The 20,775-nt window shown below is 39.6% G+C and overlaps 2 protein-coding genes across 2 annotated transcripts; one reads left to right on the top strand and one right to left on the bottom strand.

The window, feature by feature from the left end:
- The first annotated feature begins 2,644 nt into the window (after nt 1-2,644).
- On the top strand, nt 2,645-7,999 carry LOC127653594 (keratin, type II cytoskeletal 8-like). Its single transcript, XM_052140321.1, has 9 exons — nt 2,645-3,169; nt 5,375-5,583; nt 5,687-5,747; nt 5,853-5,948; nt 6,041-6,205; nt 6,329-6,454; nt 6,547-6,767; nt 6,877-6,935; nt 7,036-7,999. The coding sequence occupies exons 1-9, from the start codon at nt 2,744-2,746 to the stop codon at nt 7,146-7,148; spliced, it is 1,476 nt and encodes a 491-aa protein (XP_051996281.1). The 5' UTR covers nt 2,645-2,743; the 3' UTR covers nt 7,149-7,999.
- A 203-nt stretch (nt 8,000-8,202) lies between these two features.
- On the bottom strand, nt 8,203-18,025 carry si:dkey-195m11.11 (uncharacterized). Its single transcript, XM_052140320.1, has 8 exons — nt 17,981-18,025; nt 17,371-17,421; nt 16,179-16,505; nt 15,760-16,074; nt 13,140-13,475; nt 12,396-12,523; nt 12,086-12,263; nt 8,203-8,809 (listed from the first exon to the last, which is right to left on the bottom strand). Exons 1-8 carry the CDS (start codon nt 18,000-18,002, stop codon nt 8,604-8,606), a joined length of 1,563 nt encoding a protein of 520 aa, XP_051996280.1. The 5' UTR covers nt 18,003-18,025; the 3' UTR covers nt 8,203-8,603.
- Between the last annotated feature and the right edge of the window lie 2,750 nt (nt 18,026-20,775).

The raw sequence follows: 20,775 nt of genomic DNA, 5'->3' as shown, positions 1-20,775 counted from the left end.
GACTTGTCCCTTCAATTGATAGAGAACTGCTAATCATACACATAGGGGTTCAGTTGTTCACATTAAAAATCAGGGATTCAATCTATTTTCAACCTATATTCATCTATTTTCTACATGGAAATAAAGTACAAAGACATTTTATGACCTTAATTTATATTTATATATATTTATGTATATATGCATTTGGCAGACGTTTTTATCCAAAGCGACTTACAGTGCCCTTACTACAGGGAGCAACCTGGAGTTAAGTGCCTTGCTCAAGGACATAATGGTGGTGGCTGTGGAGATCTAACCAATGACCTTCTGATTACCAGTGCAGTGCTTTAGCCCACTACACCACCACCACTCCTTATTAATTGAATAAGGAATATTTTCTAGAAAATCAAATAAGCAAATTTGTGACAATGATCATGTTAACCTATTTGTAAAACATTTCAGTTAAATTTTCATTTGAAACATTTTCAAATAATGCTGGCATAACATGGTTATCAGGTTTTGCATAAACTTGTAGAGTCCATGCCAATTGACGTTAAAGCAAAAGATGGCCATTTAAAATATTAATTAAAATTTTGGCTCAAATTGTTATGCAGATAATGTAATTTGCAATAATCCTCATTTTTGTTACTATCATATTAGCAAAATGCTAAATAGAAGCATTTTCACAAGTAAAATGTGAACCCCATTGTATATGTGTGACACTACTGGTCAAAAGTTTTGAAACACTTACTTGTTCTTTATTATATATATTTTTTTCTTCACATTTTAGAATAATAGTAAAGTCATCAAAACTATGGAATAACATAAATGTAACTAGGTGAATTAAGTTGTGACTATCAAAACTATGTTTATTTTAGTTGTCACCCTTTGCCTAGAATTTACAGACATATGTACTCAACATTTTCTCAACCATCTTCTTGAGGTATCACTCTGAGATTCTTTTTAAACAGTATTGAAGGAGTTCCCATCTATGTTGGGCACTTGTGGGCTGCTTTTTTCCGCTGTTATCACCTTTGTCCCTTCAGTACATATCTATGCACAATTCTTTCCCCACAGTGATTTATTGCAGTGCAAATAGGTTACTGCCTTGCACTAATGCCAAGGTGCCAAACCCTTTTACGTTGCAAGAGCAGATAAATTATTCACTTGTAAATATGCATAACATACCTGAACTTCAGATCACTTCAACTTTAAAACACCCATGCACACTTTTACATATATTTATACATGCTCATGAATAATAAACAAAATGTCATGGATGAGTCCACACACTATCCTGTGGATACTGAAATGCTGCCTACACACTCTGGCCAGACTCCTGTGTTACACACGTTTGGTTTAATAGTTTGCCACAGTTATTACAGTCAACCTTCACCACAATATCCCGGAGATACAGCCCTTTCCTGCCTGTCCTTCCCTTGTGTCTTTGAATGCCACATTAGAATTACCTACAGCTTTTTACTCAAAATAAACACTTGGACAATGCGGTGATTAACGTACTATGATCTCACACATTTCACACCTGCATTATACAAGTAATAGTGTCATGATTTGTAGTTGTAGAAGATAGTGTAATGCTGTGTATGTAATACTCATCAATGGTAGCAGTGACACCCTAAAAATGTATCTGTTTGTGTTGACTTCAACTGGAACTGGGAAATTGTCCAGCTATGCTGGGAGTCTTGTTTGTGAGAATTGTTATGGAGTGATCAAAGTTGGTTGATAAATAAGTTTATAGGGATAATTCACCCCAAAATGAAAATTCTGTCATCATTTACTCACCTTCATTTTATTGCAAAATCATATGACCTTCATTCTTCTGTGGAACACAAAAGTAGATGTTCGGCTGAATGTTAATAACTGGCAGCCTCAGTCTCCATTTACTGTCATTATATGGAAAATAATACAGGTATTCTGAATAAATTTTTTTGACAACAATTCCTTTAACAGTTACAGCAGATTCTTGCTGTTGTTTTAACACAGTTCGGGAATTACACACTGTGTCCTATCACATCACTCGGCTCCACCTCAACAAATATGTATACACTCATATGTACACACATATCGTGTCGTATAAAGCCATAAAATACATGAATTGGGCCATTGTGCAGAGCTGTGTGCACTTTTTCATTAACAGAATAAGTTACGGAATGAGAATCGATACGAACGGAAACTCTGCCCACTATACTTTTCCCTGTAAATCTCAACAGTGCAACTGTCCAGCTACTGGGGTGCCTAGACACTGGCAAGTAGATGGAAAAAATATATTCATAAATGTCAAAGAAGCTGCTGTTTGTAGAGATTAACTCATACTCTACGCCTGCTCAGCCAACCAGATACAGAGGCAGAACTCCCTCTGGCAAACTGTGACAGCTACACTGTCTATTTCGACAGAAAATGTCAACTGGGATATCTGTCCTCAAGTCTTTGCCTCTCCTTCTCTCATTTTCTCATTCATCCTGAGGCAAAGCCTGAGGCTGGGCATGACCATTTGTCTTGCCACTTTCTCTCTGCACCTGTCTAACAGGTAGGGTGTGTGAGAGTCTATCTATGTGTGAGCAGACAGCTCCGCCCCCCCACCCCACCCCCACCCAATCCATGTGCACATAAAAAAGGTTGGCCAGCAGCAGAGAGATAAGCAGAGGGACTTTGACTCTCCTTTGTGAGCAAACCTCCTCCACTCCACTCCTCTCTCAGAGAGTACTCTCTTACCTCCTTTACAGCAACTTCAAGACCAGATTTCACCATGACAAGCACCAGGTCTATCAGCTACAGCATCGGTGGTGGCAGCAGCGGTGGTTCCATCAGGAAGAGCTACTCCAGTCAGTCAGCCTATGCCGCTCCCGCTGGCTCCAGCAGGGTCAGCAGTGTGACCAGCATCAGGCGATCTGGTGTGGGAGCCGCAGCTGGTTTTGGTTCAGGGTTTGGGAGTGCAGGCAGTAGCTACAACTTCAGCAGCAGCAGCATGGGTGGAGGTCTTGGTGGAGGATTTGGTGGAGGATTTGGTGGAGGCATGGGCTTCGTCCAAGCGCCCATTACAGCTGTCACCGTGAACCAGAGCCTCTTGGCCCCCCTCGACTTGAAAATTGACCCCTCAATTCAAGCTGTCCGCACTCAGGAAAAGGATCAGATCAAGGGCCTCAACAACCGTTTTGCATCCTTTATTGACAAAGTGAGTATTCTATTCTATATCTATTCTCTTTTAAATTAACTGTGTAATTAACATACTATGCAAATATATATAATAGGATTGCTCTGCACATGTCAGTCTAATCTTGGTCGGTGCATTCAAATTCTCAAACACAAATGCAGAATTCTACTTTTATTATACAAACTACGACCTTTGAAGCAATCATTCTACACTCTGAATGCCTGAAGTTATTTCTTCACACTGCAATAGTGCTTGAAGCTATAAAATCAGAGAGTGAAATACAGTGTGTCTAGTCTTGCACAACAACATTTCTTTGGAATATTAGCAAGATAAGCTTTTTCGTAGTAAAGACAAGGATGAGATGAACTCTGTAGTGTAAAGTTTCATTTCATCCACTTACATCAGAGCCCACTGCCATACTATCATTGCTAACTAGGCAGTAGACGTATAGAGGTCAAGCATATCAGCTTTAATACTGTCATTTAACCTTTTTCATCTAAATTCCTCAGATGGAATACTTACATTAAAACAGGATCTCTGAAATAGTATTGCTTTGGCTGGTAAAAAAAAAAAAGCCCTTAAAAGACCTCATGACAAAGACTATCCTAATTTGGGTGGAGTTTAGGGGAAAACCTAGTTATTCTTATACCGAGTCTTAATTATACATACACACATTTAAGGAGTTCTACAAGAAAGCAGTGTTGTGCAGTCCAAATTCTAGACATTTTATACCACTAAAAAAACAATGGTTTATTTGAAATAAATATTGTCATTCTGTTCTTTCATATTAGCCTATCCCCTATATCCACTAGACACTGTGCATTGATTATTTAATTTTTATATTATTATTATTTTCTCCCCCTTTTCTCCCCAATTTGGAATTCCCAATACTCTCTAAGTCCTCATGGTGGTGTAGTGACTTTCCTCAATCCGGGTGGTGGAGGACGAATCTCAGATGCCTCTGATAGGCTTCACGCTATTCTCCACAGCATCCATGAACAACTCACCACGCGCCCCACCGAGAGTGAACAACATTATAGTGACCGCGAAGAGTTTACCCCATGTGACTCTACCCTCCCTAGCAACAGGGACAACTTGGTTGCTTAGGAGAAATGGGTGGAGTCACTCAGCACGCCCTGGATTCTAAATCCTGACTCCAAGGGTGGTAGTCTGCGTCTTTACTTGCTGTGCTACCCAGGCCCCCCGCTGTGTGTATTTTTATATTTTAGAACATATCAACTTTTTTGTGTAAGTGTGGATTAATTTTTTTTCATCAGAGCTTAAGCCAACTGTGTGTCTGTTACACACATATTTGGTAACAAACAAATGCTTCATAACTCTCTGAGCAAATGTGGACAGTACACACCCTAAAAGGCATGCAGTCTGCATACACACATACTCACACTCAATCACCTTTATTTTTTTGTGTCTGTGTAGTAAAACGTGTGTGACCAGAATAAGTCATCTCTACTGTAGAGGCTAGACACTCCAAATGTATACTCTGCTTTATAATTTCTATTCACTGTCAGCAGGTTAAAGGTCAAAGACTAGGTCTATAAATCTATGAAACATTTTCTGAGGTTTAAGTCTTTTCAGTTCATCATTGTTCATGTAACATACTTAAATCAAGATAGCACTTAAGAGAAAAGGACTAATACATTCATTATGCAGGTATCTTAGCAAAAAAAATAAAAATAGTGTTTAGTAGATTAGTAGCTGGGCATGTGCTGGAAGATCTGGCTTATATCCAACGACCACACAAGGCAGGTATGTCTTGTTTCTGTGATGTTACGGCTCAGTTTAACCGATGGAGCAATACAGGTTTGGGCGAGGCCATTACTGGAAGATAAAGATTCCATCTTTTATTTTCTAGGAGTTCATAGCTTGTGCGTGGCTCTGCCAACCCAGCGAGTCCACTTTCACCTATCCCTCCCCTTCGCTCACTCCACCCTGCAGACAAATGCTTGCAAAAATGACTCATGACCATTTGTATTCACTTAACATTGCTCGAAGAGAGCATGTACAAAGAGACTTAAAGAGCCTGAACTACAAAAGAGTCATACAAGCCAGACAAATCCATCAATCCACATATTCATTCAGTCAATTCACTGAAACAATGTACTTGTTTATTAAAATGCAATGTTTCTCAAATTTGTTTAATAGTAAGTGTAAAAAAAAATACATTTATCAGAGGAATAAAACTGATTACTTTTTCTCTGTCCGCAGGTGCGTTTCCTGGAGCAGCAGAACAAGATGCTGGAGACCAAATGGAGTCTCCTCCAGGAACAGACCACCACCCGTTCCAACATCGACTCCATGTTTGAGGCCTACATTGCTAACCTACGCAGACAGCTTGATGGCCTGGGTAACGAGAAGACGAAGCTGGAATCAGAGTTGAAGAACATGCAGGGCCTGGTTGAGGACTTTAAGAACAAGTAAGTGAAGATGCTATGCAAACTTTGATAAACCATTTGGGGTGAGCTGAATTGGTGGTAAAAACAGAAGGGATTTATTGACATCTTCCCATCTGTGCAACAGGTATGAGGTTGAGATCAACAAGCGTGCATCTGTTGAGAATGAGTTTGTCCTGCTTAAGAAGGTAATAACCATAATATCTTTATCAAATATCAAAGCTTTGAGGTTTTATTTATTAAAAAGCAATGGCATAAATTGTCCTCTTCATTCTCCCTCCCATTTCTCTCAGGATGTTGATGCCGCCTACATGAACAAAGTTGAGCTCGAGGCCAAGGTTGATGCTCTTCAGGATGAGATCAACTTCCTTAGGGCAGTCTATGAGGCTGTAAGTTACATTTTGTGGTGTTTGACCAATGAATGAGTACTGCTATTTTGTAAGCGTAGGTCATTTACAGATTGAATGGTCTGTGTTTGCAGGAGCTGCGTGAACTCCAGTCTCAGATCAAGGACACTTCCGTTATTGTGGAGATGGACAACAGCAGAAATCTTGACATGGACTCCATTGTAGCTGAAGTTCGTGCTCAGTATGAGGACATTGCCAACCGCAGCCGTGCCGAGGCTGAGAGCTGGTACAAACAGAAGGTGGGTCGAGCAGACAAATACTGATAACTATTTAACATTTAATATTGATTACACTCTCTAGACATTGAAGCCCATCTCATCAGATGCTACACAAGGGCTGAATTATCTGCATATATGTTACAGTTCGAAGAGATGCAGTCCTCTGCTGGTCAATATGGTGAGGACCTCCGCTCAACCAAGACTGAGATTGCTGAGCTCAACCGCATGATTGCCCGACTGCAGAACGAGATTGATGCCGTCAAGAACCAGGTAATGATGACCCAAATGTTGATACATTACTTTTTCACATCTCCAGTTTCTTTTGCAAAAGGCTGACTTTGTAAATTTTTTTGTGTTACTAGCGTGCCAACCTTGAGGCTCAGATCGCTGAGGCTGAGGAGCGTGGAGAGATTGCAGTAAAGGATGCTAAGCTCCGCATCAAGGACCTCGAAGAAGCCCTCCAAAGAGCCAAACAGGACATGGCCCGCCAGGTGCGCGAGTACCAGGAGCTCATGAACGTCAAACTGGCCCTAGACATTGAAATTGCCACCTACAGGAAGCTGTTGGAGGGAGAGGAGAGCAGGTAGGAAAAGTTTTAAGACACTTCCCCTGATTTTACTCTCAAACCTAAGCTACAAACCTCTGAGTGTTAAAGCATATTATTAAGTAGATCTCCTTTCTTCTTTATTCAGACTGTCTAGTGGTGGAGCTACAGCCACCATTCATGTGCAGCAGTCCTCTGGAGGAGGAAGTAAGTCAATTGTCATATCTCCGTGGATTATTCTCTCTACTCATCTCTTTCTCCATTCCATGTTGGATGAATATTTGAACTGTTATTCTTTGTCTTGCAGGTTACTCAGGAAGCAGCAGCTCTGGATTCGGCTATGGTGGTATTGGAGGTGGATTCAGTAGTGGCTCCATCACCAAATCCAGCATCTCCACCATCAGCAGTAAACGCTATTAAGGAGAAAATGCCCACCTCACCCCCACCCTACCCACCTCCCTAACTTCCTTACCTGCAACTAGATCACTCTGAAACCTTTTACAACTTAAACCAACTATGGTGCTATATTCTAGCCTGACAGCTATCCTCTGTTAATGAGAAGATGAGGACATGATTTCTTAAATGGAATGTTTTAGGTCATTCTGTGCATTGATGGTACAGTTACCAATTACATCTCTTGTCTGGTGGTGTCAGTGCCATTTTTAATCATCCACCCAACTCTGCTAAAATGACACTAGGAAGAATGTAATGGGGTAATATTTCTCCCATCCAATGAATTGTTTTATTTCTGCACTGATAATTCTGGGGAAAGAGAGACTTGACAGAAATATATACACAAAGAAACCACTGAAGCAAATGAAACCCTTACAAGCCTCTTTATCAGCAGTACCATGGTTTCACTGAATCAGGAATTTGCTGTAAAAGTCCTGATTGAATATTTTGTGCTGTTACAAACCCCTTGGTATATTTTAACTGTTAATTAGATGACTAATATGACTTTTGTCATTATGTTATGGCTGTTAATGTTAGCTTACTTATATGCAGTTACATCACATACCAGGAAGATACAACATAAAAAGGGACAAAATGGCATTTCTTTGGACTATACCACCTAAACTTTGAGTACTCGCTGAGTCGGAAGCAGAGAGCTCAATTTACTGTGTTATATAGTGTATTACTGTAAATGTAATAACTGAGTCTTTCCCTTGTAAAACAAAACAGAGACTATGTTAAACCAGATTTATTTTGTATTGATTGCCTTTACACCAAATTGTAATACTGAATACAATAAACTGAGACCACCAGTTTTGTCTTGCATTGCCCTTCATTGCTTGAAAGGATTTTACCAAAAATGGCTGTACAGTATACAGCTCAAAATTAAACAATGGGACCACCAAGAAGATAGAAAGAAAAATATAGAAAAAATATATATATTTAAGTGGAGTAGAACAGTTGAAAAAAAATGAATGAAATCCAATATATAAACATTGAGGTACTAAAATAGATAGCTAATAGTTAAACTGGTTGATAATGATACAAGACAATATCTTTTCCAATAATTCAGTACCATCATGCATGTTGAGCAACTTGTAAGGCAGACTTCCCTTGCTACAACCATTATAGATTAAATACATATTAATTCCTTTATAACAAAAGTACGTTTTAAAAAATTAATTCAAGATGCAGTTTTACCTACCTTAAAATCTACATAAACTTAGTCTTGTTTTGAAAAACATTTTCCGTATGAAGCAAAATTCTTATGTGCAAATATTCTCTTGAACCTCTTGAATTCTATTGTAAAAATAGTTTTACCTTCACATCATAGTATTTAATATATAAGGTTGTTGTTATAATATATTTGCATGCCATGCTAAAGTTTCAAAGATTGTAAACCAGAAATTAAATTCCTCTGGGCTACATATGCTGAGGTAAGTAGTTGACACTACTTTCTGGCTTTGTGTCAATCTGTGTTGCCTCTGGGCCTTGAAAATGTGTTGGAGTTGTATTGACCTCCATCTCTGAGCTGGTTTTGTATACACAAACATACATCATAATTGCTACCCCCACTGCAGTTGTGAGAACACCAGCAACAATTGGCACTGGATCCGGAGGATTGTATACTGCAAAGGCAAACAGGAGCGAACATCAGTACAGTATGGATAGACTCATTCTACTGTCTTGGGTAGACAAAGAGGTGCTAGACCTAGATTTAAAGGGTTAATTCACCCCAAAAATTTACATTATTGTCCCACACCCATTATGACTTAATTTCTTTGTCACAAGGAATACAATTTTCCTTGATATTTTGACATATACTTTAAGAGGCCTTTCTATTATAAAACATACTGTAAATTTCCGAACTCAAAACGTAATCCCCAAAGCAATTATAGCATTTATTGAAACCAAGCTGCCAAAATGCCCAGTTCTCTACTTCTGCGACAACCCTACGTCACTACGGGTACTTTTTAACTCATAACCGCCTCTACAGCAACAACATCAATGTCTACTTTACATCATCGCAAACGTAGCCCAGACCCCTTGGGCTCAGTTTGTAAAGAAAGAGTGAGAGAAGAGGACATACTGTAGGCCTACTGTGGCCTCAGTATTCACTAACAACAATGGGGAAGCAGCTGGACTATTTAGAATTATTTTTGTATGTAAGCGTGCACTACACAGACGTCTTTGACTGTTGTCATGTATCTCGAAGGGCTTTTAAAAGTAGCAGTGTCAAGTTTAAACTCTGAATAGAAGACGTGGTGTCATCAGCTGCTGCGCCTCTTGTTGTTTTGTGCTTAATCTGCTCACAAACTGTTCTTTTGCCCATCTGTGCTATTTTTAATTGTTGGTGTATATTAACACACACTAGATGGACGTCTTTGACATTTAATGTGGCTCTGGCGATGTGCAACGCAGTGCAGGATCCTACTGGAAACTGGATGTGTGTGTGTCATTGAAGTATATTGAAAAAACGCTATTGGACCTCATAAAAAGTAAACAGTTACATTCATTAATATTTCAGATGTCATGACTGTTTGATAGTTAATGATGTCAACACGCTGTCTAGACCATGCATGTCCATTGATGTGACATGCTGCAATGGCTTGAGGCTGTCTACACAGGGTGCATTGACACAACATTTCTAAACCGTTCATTTGTTATTGGCAGTAGTAACATCAGCACAAAATGGAATGGGACACCTGTTTCCATGGTAGACAGCTTGGTAGATGCTTCCATGGAAGACAGCATAATTTATTATGTGAGTTCTATTGCTTTTGATGCGACATGCCTCTCACGTCCGGTGTAGATAGGGTGTGTGAGTTAACAGCTTTGCTTGAGGTCAACAGTTTAATATATTTGGATAAAATATGTTGGATGTGTGTCATGTGTAAACCCTGAGGTTTCGTTTCAAATATTGTGAGTTGTTCATTCTCTACCGATTTAGTTTAAAAAATGGCTGATTTTGAGGGGCTGCGCAATGTCAGAACAGTGGGCATTTACACTGAAGCTCAAAGAAGGTGCTTAGGCCAAAACTGAGTGTTTAGACAGATGGCCAGAGACAGGGTGGAAAATTATAATATATTACTCAATTATGACTGTTTTGGTGTGAAAAAAAACTTTACTAACTTTACATATTGATGCTACTCTTAGTCATACAGTGAAAGTGAATGGGTATTGAAACAGTTGGTCCCTTACATCTCCCTTTTCCATTCCACAGAAAGAAAGAATGAAAGTCGTATGGGATTTGGATCAACATAAGAGTGAGTATATACCATGTAAGAATTTTCATATTTTTGTGCAGTGGAAGATGGGGGGAGTGTTTGGGAAACCTGCTTGGAATCAAAAACAATTCTTGCAATTCCATTTGATGCCTCTGCTGATGAAACTGCTTATAGCCAAAGAGTCAGGATATAGCAGGTTTTCTTCAGCAGTTAGCAGCTTCTATTAATGCTTTAACTATACCATAGTGCTAATACAGGGGTCGGCAACCTTTGGCATGCATGCCAGCACTGACACACGGAGGGGTAATCACTGGCACGCCAGCAACATAGTACAAAAAAGAACCCCAGAAAAAAGGGCACTTTCTCTCCAGAAAGAAAAAGTGTAAGTGCTCAAGTACCCTTTGATGTGTGCAAGTGCCTGGTTGCCAACCCCTGTGCTAATAGAGGATTTCAAATACCATCAGCTCATCACTGTCCCCTGGTGTTAGTTCTGCAACTTCTGCATTTAGGGAAAGTGCCAGGATAAAATACAATACATTTGTGGCATTATGTGGATTACCACAAATATAATCTTGCTTAATTCATGTATATAAAAAAGCGATAATTGTGGTTACAGTAAGGCACTTACAGCGCAAGTGAAAGGGGGCCTGTCCATAAATGTTATGTACAGCCAAAAGATGTTAAAATGTACGTGTTAGGATGATTTTAGTATGATAAAATTAGGTACAGTATCTACTGGTGTTACAGTGTTTAATACAGGGGTCTTTAACAGAGTTAAGGGTTGCCAACTTTTCACCACACGAATATGGGAAGCTTGGCTTGAGCATTTTGTGTGCTTCAATCCACCTTTTTCACGATGCAGATGTGTTCTAGAATTCGTAATAATGGAAGACTGTTCATTTTTTAAGTCTCCTTTGTTTTCACTCCTATTGGTAAAGAGTGTTGATAATCATAACTTTACACAGTGCCTCACCTGAGTGGCTGAATGACATGAAGTGATGGCTCAGGTAGTTTATTTCATTACCTACTTCGTTGTTATGACAGCCAGCAACTGCACAACTGCTCAAAAGTTGAGCTAGATAATTTTTTTTACTCCAAATAACACTTAAAATGATCCATCTGGATCACTTGTTTCAGTAGTTTTACATTGTTTCTTATGGAGACCAGAACCATAAAACAATCCAGCGGCAATCAGAATCATCATGGCGCTGCCTAGTGGTTGGTCAGGAAAACTGATATGGAGCATCTCGCTGTCAGACCAAGGGGATTTTGTAGGGCATCTCCCTCAAGTGTTTTGCCCCCCCTGAGTATTTTGTTGCTTTAATACGGGATAATTAAGATGCCTTTAATATGAGATGAACAGGGAAGTCGGGGTAGGATAATCAAAGAAAAAAAATAGTTTTTTGTGGTTAATCAACATTATGGCACAAATACTTTCTATTGATTGGTTTTGAGCCTGGAACATTCCTTTAAACACAATCATGACTTTAATTTGTAGTCGCCATGAACATTAGGCTACATCTTATTTTACTCTTAAATTGCAACCCCCTATTCTAAAAACACAAAAAATATTCCAGAGGGAACCAATGGCTCCAAATTGAAAAATCTTTTTAAAAAAAATTAAAAAAAATTGTCAATTGTAACACATGGAAAATTTGGTAATTTATAAATACTCACTGTAAATGAAAACTGAATTGCTGGGTGGAGAGATGCTTTCTGTTCCTGCATCAAGTTTGAATAAACACTCATACTTTCCTTCAGGCACTGGGGCGTACTGTGTTAGAGACACTGTCATTCCTGGAGTCATGTAAGTGCTTCTCTCAACAATGCCACTGCGTCTCAAGAGAAGTCTCCCCTATAAACAGTGAACAAATGCTGTTAAAAGGACAACTGTAAACTGCTTTTGAATTATCATTAGTTGCATGGTAATAATAATATTCTATTTTATTATTATTATTTGAGTGCAAGTGTGTAACGGGTGAGTTACAGTGTCTCCTGATTTCAAAAAAGTTGAGTCGAAGTAACAGGAGATTTCCACAGATTGTTTGTCAGTGACATACAACTTGGAGACACGGTCATACGTAACCACTGAGAGTTTAGGTGGTGGCAATACATCTGACAAGGGTAGAGTAACAGGAAGACATTTATTAGAAACATATGCAACATTATAGGGAATGAGAAAAATTAAACAGCCCTTGAAAACAGAAGTTTTGTGGCTTTTAGTCCACATCTAAGGACATCCACATACTTAGATAATCCTAAAAGTAGATCAAATTGAACTTAAGCTGATTTATACATGTTTAAAAACAAACAAATCATATTAAAATTGACTGTCTCTCTCTCTCTCTTCCAGGAAAATGGACCAAAACATTGATGAGTAATCTTGTGCTATACAGACTTTTTTTTTTTTTTTCAGAGAAATGCTTTATAGATGGAGAAAGTCACTCCCCATACTACCACCTGCAAATGAATAACAAGTATCAATCGTGGTTTAAGGTTGTGACGTAACTAGTCAAAGGTCTAAAGGTCTATTAAAAAATATTGGTATATTTTTTAAATGGGACAAGCTCTTATATAAATCCCGCCCAATAAGAAATAAGTTAACACAGGAAAGAAAACTGAGAGTCATCAAGTCATTTCATTGGACAATTTCTGGATGTAACATTGAAGTCAAGTGTGATGTAATACTGCAAAATTATACTCATTCTCTCTCTGTCTTTTTCAATCTCACCTGAGCAAAGTATGGAGAGAGTGTTTATCTGTTTGCAGAACTGAACGTCATCCATTGGGCAATCTCTGGTCTTTCTTTCGCTCCCACTGCAATTGATCCCCCCAGTTGTGTGTGTGCTCAGAAGTCTGTTATCCTGAACCCTCTTCCAGCCCAGCGCATGCCCACATCCCAGTTCCCTGCACACCACTTCAGCCGTAGCAGCAGCGGTGGATGAAGCGTTTGCTGTATTGATTTCCTTCTGACAAACAGGTACCCATTTGTCTCTGAGGTTGATATCCAGATTTCCTAGACAGCTTGCTTCATGATCATTTGTCAAGAGCCGAATTGGAAGCTCTTCTAAAAGAGCACAAGGGAACATAACACCCCATGCTTGAGAAAATATACATACAGTACACACTGCAAAAATGTACATAAACCAGTGGAAAGCAAAATCACAGTGAGACCTCTCTCTAAATGGATTCTCCTAGACAGCATTAAGATGCAAAGGGGAGCGAATCGAGAATTTTTCTTAATTCTTGTGCTTCTCAGATGTTTGAGAAGATTCTTTTCTTAACAAGTATCCAACTATTCAGGTCTACCAGCAAAAGTCAGAGATTACAAAATGGACCTCTATTTCTCTCCCATTTCTTCCAAGTCTTAATTATCTGAGCTATGCAATGCACATTTATTGTTAATAATTTAAATATTTTAATGAGGCAGAGGCAATTTGCACTAAAATCACCCAAACCGTTTCACCATGGTGTTTTTTGGTAAAATCATAGTGACCACAAAATTAAACATGGTTACTATGTCTACACCTTATTACTGTAGTAACACCATAGTTAACTGCATTCAAACTGTGGATTCTGTCAAAAAAAAAACAGGTTACTACAATATTACTACAGTAAAACCATTGTTAATTTACCTGTATCAAACCTTTCTCTAAACTATCCAATCTTCACCGTGGCCAAGTCACTGTAAGGAAATAAACCTATATCTTCATTTTTAGTTGTTATTATAAGCAGTATTAAAGGAAATATTAGGGGTGGAGACAGGAAATAGGATGGGAAAAAGTGGGACAAAAGGCGAGATTGAACCCTGGTCATCCAGCCACTGCAGCAACTTTAACTTTAAAGTTTCCACTAGTGGAAAATAGTTTCCACTATTGGAGTGCAAATAACCATGCTGTGTGGCAGGTGCTATTTAAACCTAGTGCAAATAGTTACTCCATTTTAGATAATTTGTAATACTTTATAGCTCTATCCTCTTGCATATCAACAATTGTCATGTTTTTTATTATTATTATTATTATTATTTCTCCTGAGGAATATTTGAAGAGCTCCATTAAGTTTTCTGAGGAAATCTTAAAGCAATAGAGTTTTGATCTGGGAAACTTAAAAGCTGAAGTGTGTAACTTTTTCCAAAAAGTTCAACAAGTTCAAAAACTGTATACAATTGACACTTTTCCACTGCACGTTATGGTTCGACTCACCTCAACTCTACTCACTTTACTTTTCTGAGCTTGCATTTCCATTGCAGTTTCGTGCCACAACGTGGGTGTGATTATAGGCTGATTGTCATAGTTGCGCCGCCTCTACTGCTGTGACATTATCTTAAACATGACACAAACTGACGAAAACAATAACACGACCGCTAGCTGTTAGCTACTATCTCATTGTGCTGCATAAAGCAGATGTTGCATGGTGATTTTACAAGTGTAACAGTTAAATTGGCCAAGTTGTATTAGAAGCAAGCTTCCAGTAGCTGGTCAACTAAATAAAGTTTTCAAGCAGAGTATAGATTTAACATAACAAAATGTACCATCCTCCATCGTGGATCAATGCCAGTCCAGGGCACTCTACCTCCCATTGCTCACCGTTTAGATAGCGTCCATTTGGTCGAACCACTTCCACTTTTTCTTGATGGTTCTGTAGTTACTTAAATGTTTTTTACTTTTCCCTACACTGTTGGTAGGTCCGGTGGTAACCGTGTGCAGCCAACAGCTGATAAACTTCCTGAGAGACTTTTCCGTTTTGCTCATCGCTAATGAGTGGACCGTCTGCACCTCGCACCTTTTGCGCACAGCCATTTCCTTTTTCACAATTCGAAAGTCGCATGAACAAATGATACTGCTATCGCTGTTTCTAACTTTAAAACTAACGGGTTGATGTCGTGTGTCGGAAATCCAGTGACGCTGGTAGTGATGATTCTCCCTGACCAATCAGTGATCTGCAGGATTTTGAAGTCACATACAGTATCGGCTCGGCTCGCTTGGAACCTCGACCAAGGTGGTACTAAAAAAATTATCAGGTACCAGGTACTATCCACAGTGGAAAACCACCAAAAACCGAGCAGAGTCGAGTTAAGTCGAGTTGTACCGTGCAGTGGAAAAACCCCAAATATGTCTCTGTGGCACTGCAAAACTATTGCTCTGTTTGTTTGAGTGGCATGATCGTTCGCAATACTGACTCAACTAATGGTGTCAACAAATCTCTTTGTTTAATCAATGTTTTTGCAATTCTCTTTAGTGGTGCTAGTGGCACAGAAATTACACACTTCAACTTAAAAATGTTGTAATGAAAGCACATTTAAAAACACTTATATCCATATACATATAAAGAAATAAATTGCTCCTCTGTACCTGGGATGGCTGCCTCAAAATTGGACATAGGTGAATATAAGTGCCTTCCATGGTACAACATCTCCATAGTGCAGACATACTCTACTCGGTTGACTGCATACCTCACTGTAGAAAAGATATAATGGTTCACACCTGTTACATTCACTGTACCAATGAGGGTCAAGCTGTTGCCAGTGGCAACAGGGAGGGGGCGGTAAAACAGACTCATTGAGAAGTTAGTTGCTGGGCCAGCAGTTGAATCACAGAACACTGTGTAATTCCCACCCACACGAAAAAGATTGGGCTCCAAAGTCAGTTTGGGAGGAGGGAGGGATGCTGGAAGAGGGAGAGAGAAAAAGAGAAAGAGTGAAGCTTTAGTTTTTTTTTTTTTTATGTAATATGTTAAAAATACCCAAATATTCATGACCAAACTTACTTACATATGACCAATGTAACATTGTTACTGAATTCAGATATTTCTCCAGTGCGAGTGGATTTGTACCAGCACACTAAAGTCCCCTCTTGGCTGTGCTGGGCAATGATATTGAAATACAGATATTTATCCGGATATGTGATGACCTCAGAGGTCACAAATGGTTCTGTGGTCGCTGGGGTTTGTGAAGGGCTTTCAATCTTGCCTATAGACACAGTTATAGGATATGGAGCACCGGAAGGGGCGGGACAACCAAGGCTTACTTTAGTGTACAGCTGAATATTACTTTCATTCAAATTGGAGAAGAACCAGAGTTTAGGGGTTGGAATAGAGACTGGATGTGAGAGACAGAATGAGAAAATGAAAGAAACAAGGAAAGGGAACAACACTTATTAATGACAGCAAGCATTGGACATTCATTGGCTTTTCAATTAGTTTTTTGTTTATGTGTGTTTGTCTGAAATAGATTATATTCAACAAACCCTAAGCAATACTAAAATAAAAGCAAATTGCATCTGCTTATGTATGATCTTTGAACTGGGATTTCATTTTATATTGACCTGTAATGACACCTTAAAGGAATGTTCCAGATTCAGTACAAGACTCACCCCTCATTTTCTTTATAAGAACAAAAATCGAGGTTACAGTGAGGTACTTACAATGGAAGTGAATGGGGACAATGAAAGTGAATGCCAAATTTTGGAGGGTTAAACACAGAATTGTGAAACTTATAATTGTATAAAAGCATTTTCATTAATTCTTCTTGTTTATTATTTGAGCTGTAAAGTTGTTTAAATGGTCATTTCTATAGTCATTTCAGGGTTTTAGGGTCCAACTCAAAATACATTTTTGTGGTAATCAATATTATGCGTAAGGTCTCCTGTTGTGTTCTACAGAAGAAAGTCATATGGGTTTGGAATGACATGCGGGTGAGTACAAGATGACAGAATTAAAAATGTTAGTCAAAAACCTTTTAAAGACTCCTAATAACTTAGGTAGCACTCTTTTATATTATATAAAGAGTGGATGAGTTATTTACAGTACTTCTATAAGGGAATGAGGTCCTTTTACATATGTCCCTCTATATGATGGACATTGTGTGGACTGTGTCAAATAATTGCACTTTCTTACTCTTATTGTCCATTAGTGTGCTACTGCTGATGTATAGCAGTAGCTTTCTCAGGTCAAACAATACTTACCCCGAGACACTGTGAGTCTTACATACATCATCCAGCACACCACAGCAAGCACTATGAGGAAAGAAGAGTGATTGCAATATACTGTGAAACACAGGATTTCCCATATTAAAGTAAGCGAAATGTGCATGTTGCGTCAATCATACATATGGGCAAACAAGAATTGAAAAACAAAAAAAGTTCAGCAGCTAACCCTGATTCATAACATTACATCTGTACATGCTGCAACAGTTTTTGTTGATTTCATATGACAATTTAATTTACTATGAAAAAAATGCTGTTTTAACCTAACTTTACTAAAGTACACTCATCGCAAAGACTATATCAAGTGATTGCACAAATTTTAAGAGTGAACTTATATATTTTGAGACAACTCAAATTGTTTAAGTACATTAAACTCATGGGTTGTGACTTACATACAGTATGCTTTTAATGAACTTTAAGGTTAAAGATTTATTTAAATTGCTTGAATTCATTCATATTGTAAATGACAAAGACACAAACCTTTACATATACACAATTTACTCCATCACACCTAAGAATTTAAGCAAGTTGTGAATATGCTAAAAACTTTTACTTAAAAACTATTAGGAAAATTATAGTAAACACTTGCCTCTTACGTTGGGGAGAATCATCCTAACAGGTTACAGTAAACGAGACTGACAAATTAGGATGGGAAACTGGTTTTATTCACAACAAAGAAGATTTGAAATACCCCACTGTTGAAACACGGCATTGAGTAACACAGAAAGTTCATAGACCCCAAAAGGATGAGATATAGAAATATACATTTAGTCCACTGTATTATGTGTACAAGATCTAATGCACTTTTACATTTTGGTATGTTTACTGTATGTACATACTTACATAAAATATTTATTTATATGAATATTCTTTTGTATTAAATCTCTAGTGGTTTATATGGACTGTTGTATTTTCTAAATTGATGCTGTTGAGTTCTGTAATAATATTTTAAACAAAAAAAGTGTTATGTTGAGATATTTTGAGTTCCCCTTCTGTCACTCACTCGACGTTGTGTCCAGGGGCGAAAATGTCATCAAAATGTTGGGGGGGACAATAAACATAACAATTCTCAAGAGCAATTTTTGAAGGGGACACCAAGGGTTTTTTTGTTGTTGCCCCGTTTGCATTTGTATTATTTTATTTCTTAAACAATTATTTTAAGAATATATCATTATATTATTTACAATACAAATATTTTAATGATATTTTAGGTGGGGACAACCCTCAGATAGGGGGGTCCTGACATCCCCACGAACCACCCGCTCCCCGACACGCTCACTCGCTTCTGTCCGAGCTTGGGATGAGTGCGGCTCGCCTAACAGCCAGCCAGCATTCTCCCTTGAGCCCCTGGAATTGGATGACGATATCGCCGCTGCATCGGAGAGTGTCCAGGCGTCTGACACAGAGGAATCAACTGGGCTGCAATCGACCAAGGCGGCGTGCACTCTCGTCATATGTCACAACTCGCCAGCCATCTCCTCCTTTTGAGTCAGCCATGACTCAGGTCCCTGCACGCCACTCACATCCCTGGCAACCGCAACACGACAGCGAATGTGCTGTCCCGACAGGTTTCACACAACGGAGAGTGGAGGCTCCACCCCCAGGTGGTCCAGCTGATTTGGGACCGATTCGTCACGGCACAGGTAGATCTCTTTGCCTCCCAGGTCATGGCCCGCTCTGGTACTCCCTGACAGAAGCTCCTCTCGGGACAGACGTGCTGGCACACAGCTGGCCCCGGGGGCTGTGCAAGTATGCATTTCCCCCAGTGAGCCTACTTGCACTGGTGCTGTGCATGATCAGTGAGGACGAGGAAAAGGTCACCTTAGTGGCTCCATACTGGCCCACCTGGACCTGGCTCTCGGATCTTCACGCTTCTCGCGACAGCACCTCCCTGGAAAATTCCCCTGAGGAAGGACCTTCTTTCTCAAGGACAGGGCACCCTCTGACCCCCACGCCCAGACCTCTGGAATCTCCACATCTGGCCCCTGGATGGGACGTGGAATGGATCTACCACCTGCAGTCATAGACACGATCAACCAAGCCAGAGCTCCCTCCACAAGGCAACTATATGCCCTAAAGTGGCACACGTTTGCGAATTGGTGTTTTCCCAAGCCGAAGACCCACAGAGATACGCAGTTTAGTCAGTGCTTTCATTCCTGCAGGAGAGGCTGGAGGAGAGGCTGTCCTCCTCCACCTTGAAGGTGTATGTAGCTGCTATCACGGCCCACCAAGATGCAGTAGATGGCAAGTCCCTGGGTAAGCATGACTTGATTAGCAGGTTCCTGAAAGGTGCCCGAAGACTGAACCCTCCCCGGCCAAGCCTGTTCCCCTCCTGGGATCTCTCAGTTGTCATCACGGTCCTTCAGAGACCCCCCCTTCGAGCCACTAGATTCAGTTGAGCTTAAGGTCCTCTCCCTGAAGACGGCCCTCCTGATCGCGTTAGCCTCCATTAAGAGGGTTGGGGACCTGCAAGCGTTCTCTGTCAGCGACACCTGCCTGGAATGGCAGGTTAAGCATGGTTAGGCACGGCACGATTTTAAACCGTTCTTGGCCCAGTTAGCTAACCATACTCAACCGATCTCAACCGTGCTTGTGTGTAGGTTTAGTGTATCTTCGTGATTTTATGATGATAGATTAAGTAATATTGAAAAAACTCTCAATTTATTCACCTGCATGCCATCCAAGGTGTGTATGGGGGCTTTCACACTGGGCATGTTTTCTGTGGTCTGATTCCGAGTGCGAATGTTCCCAGTGCCTCCCACAGTGTTGGTCTGGTTTCACACTCACTTGATTCTATCGAACCCTGGTCCATTTGTGTTCATCTTACGTCATCACAAACACGCATGGAGAACACAAATCGACTCATACTTTATTTTTTTTATTTTGGTGCCATTGTGTACAGCAGAGTGAACTGGGTATACAGTATGTGCGCTCCATAGCGTAATACCCTATATAGCTCATTAAAACTCAAAATGTATACAAATATTTCAATATTCTCATGTACTTTTTTCATAAAATACTAATATAACATGTTGTCTGGGAACTTTTAACTTTCTGTTTGTTCATGTCCGGTGGCATCCTCTTTTCTGTGTATTAGCAGGGTAAAATACAACTCAGCTTCGTGGGTAAAACCAAGGGAAAAAGCAGTAAAATGTAATCATCCCCCAGAGTGCACTCGGTCCAATGTTTACCTCTCACATCACCACCAAAAGACAGATCTGTTAAGGACATTCCCCTGATTTCACTGCACAACATGAAAAAAGAAAGCTTAACCATGCCAACTGGCCTGCATCAGCATGGAACTGTACAGTTTTGTGACGAGAACTGTTCGGCCAGATGGTGGAAAAGCAGCATTATAGTTTATTTAAATAATATTTACACTAT

The sequence above is a fragment of the Xyrauchen texanus genome, chromosome 13, assembly GCF_025860055.1.
Source record: "Xyrauchen texanus isolate HMW12.3.18 chromosome 13, RBS_HiC_50CHRs, whole genome shotgun sequence".
Lineage (NCBI taxonomy): Eukaryota > Metazoa > Chordata > Actinopteri > Cypriniformes > Catostomidae > Xyrauchen > Xyrauchen texanus.
Note: the sequence above shows the minus strand (reverse complement) of the source record. Positions and strands in the feature narration are given on the sequence as shown.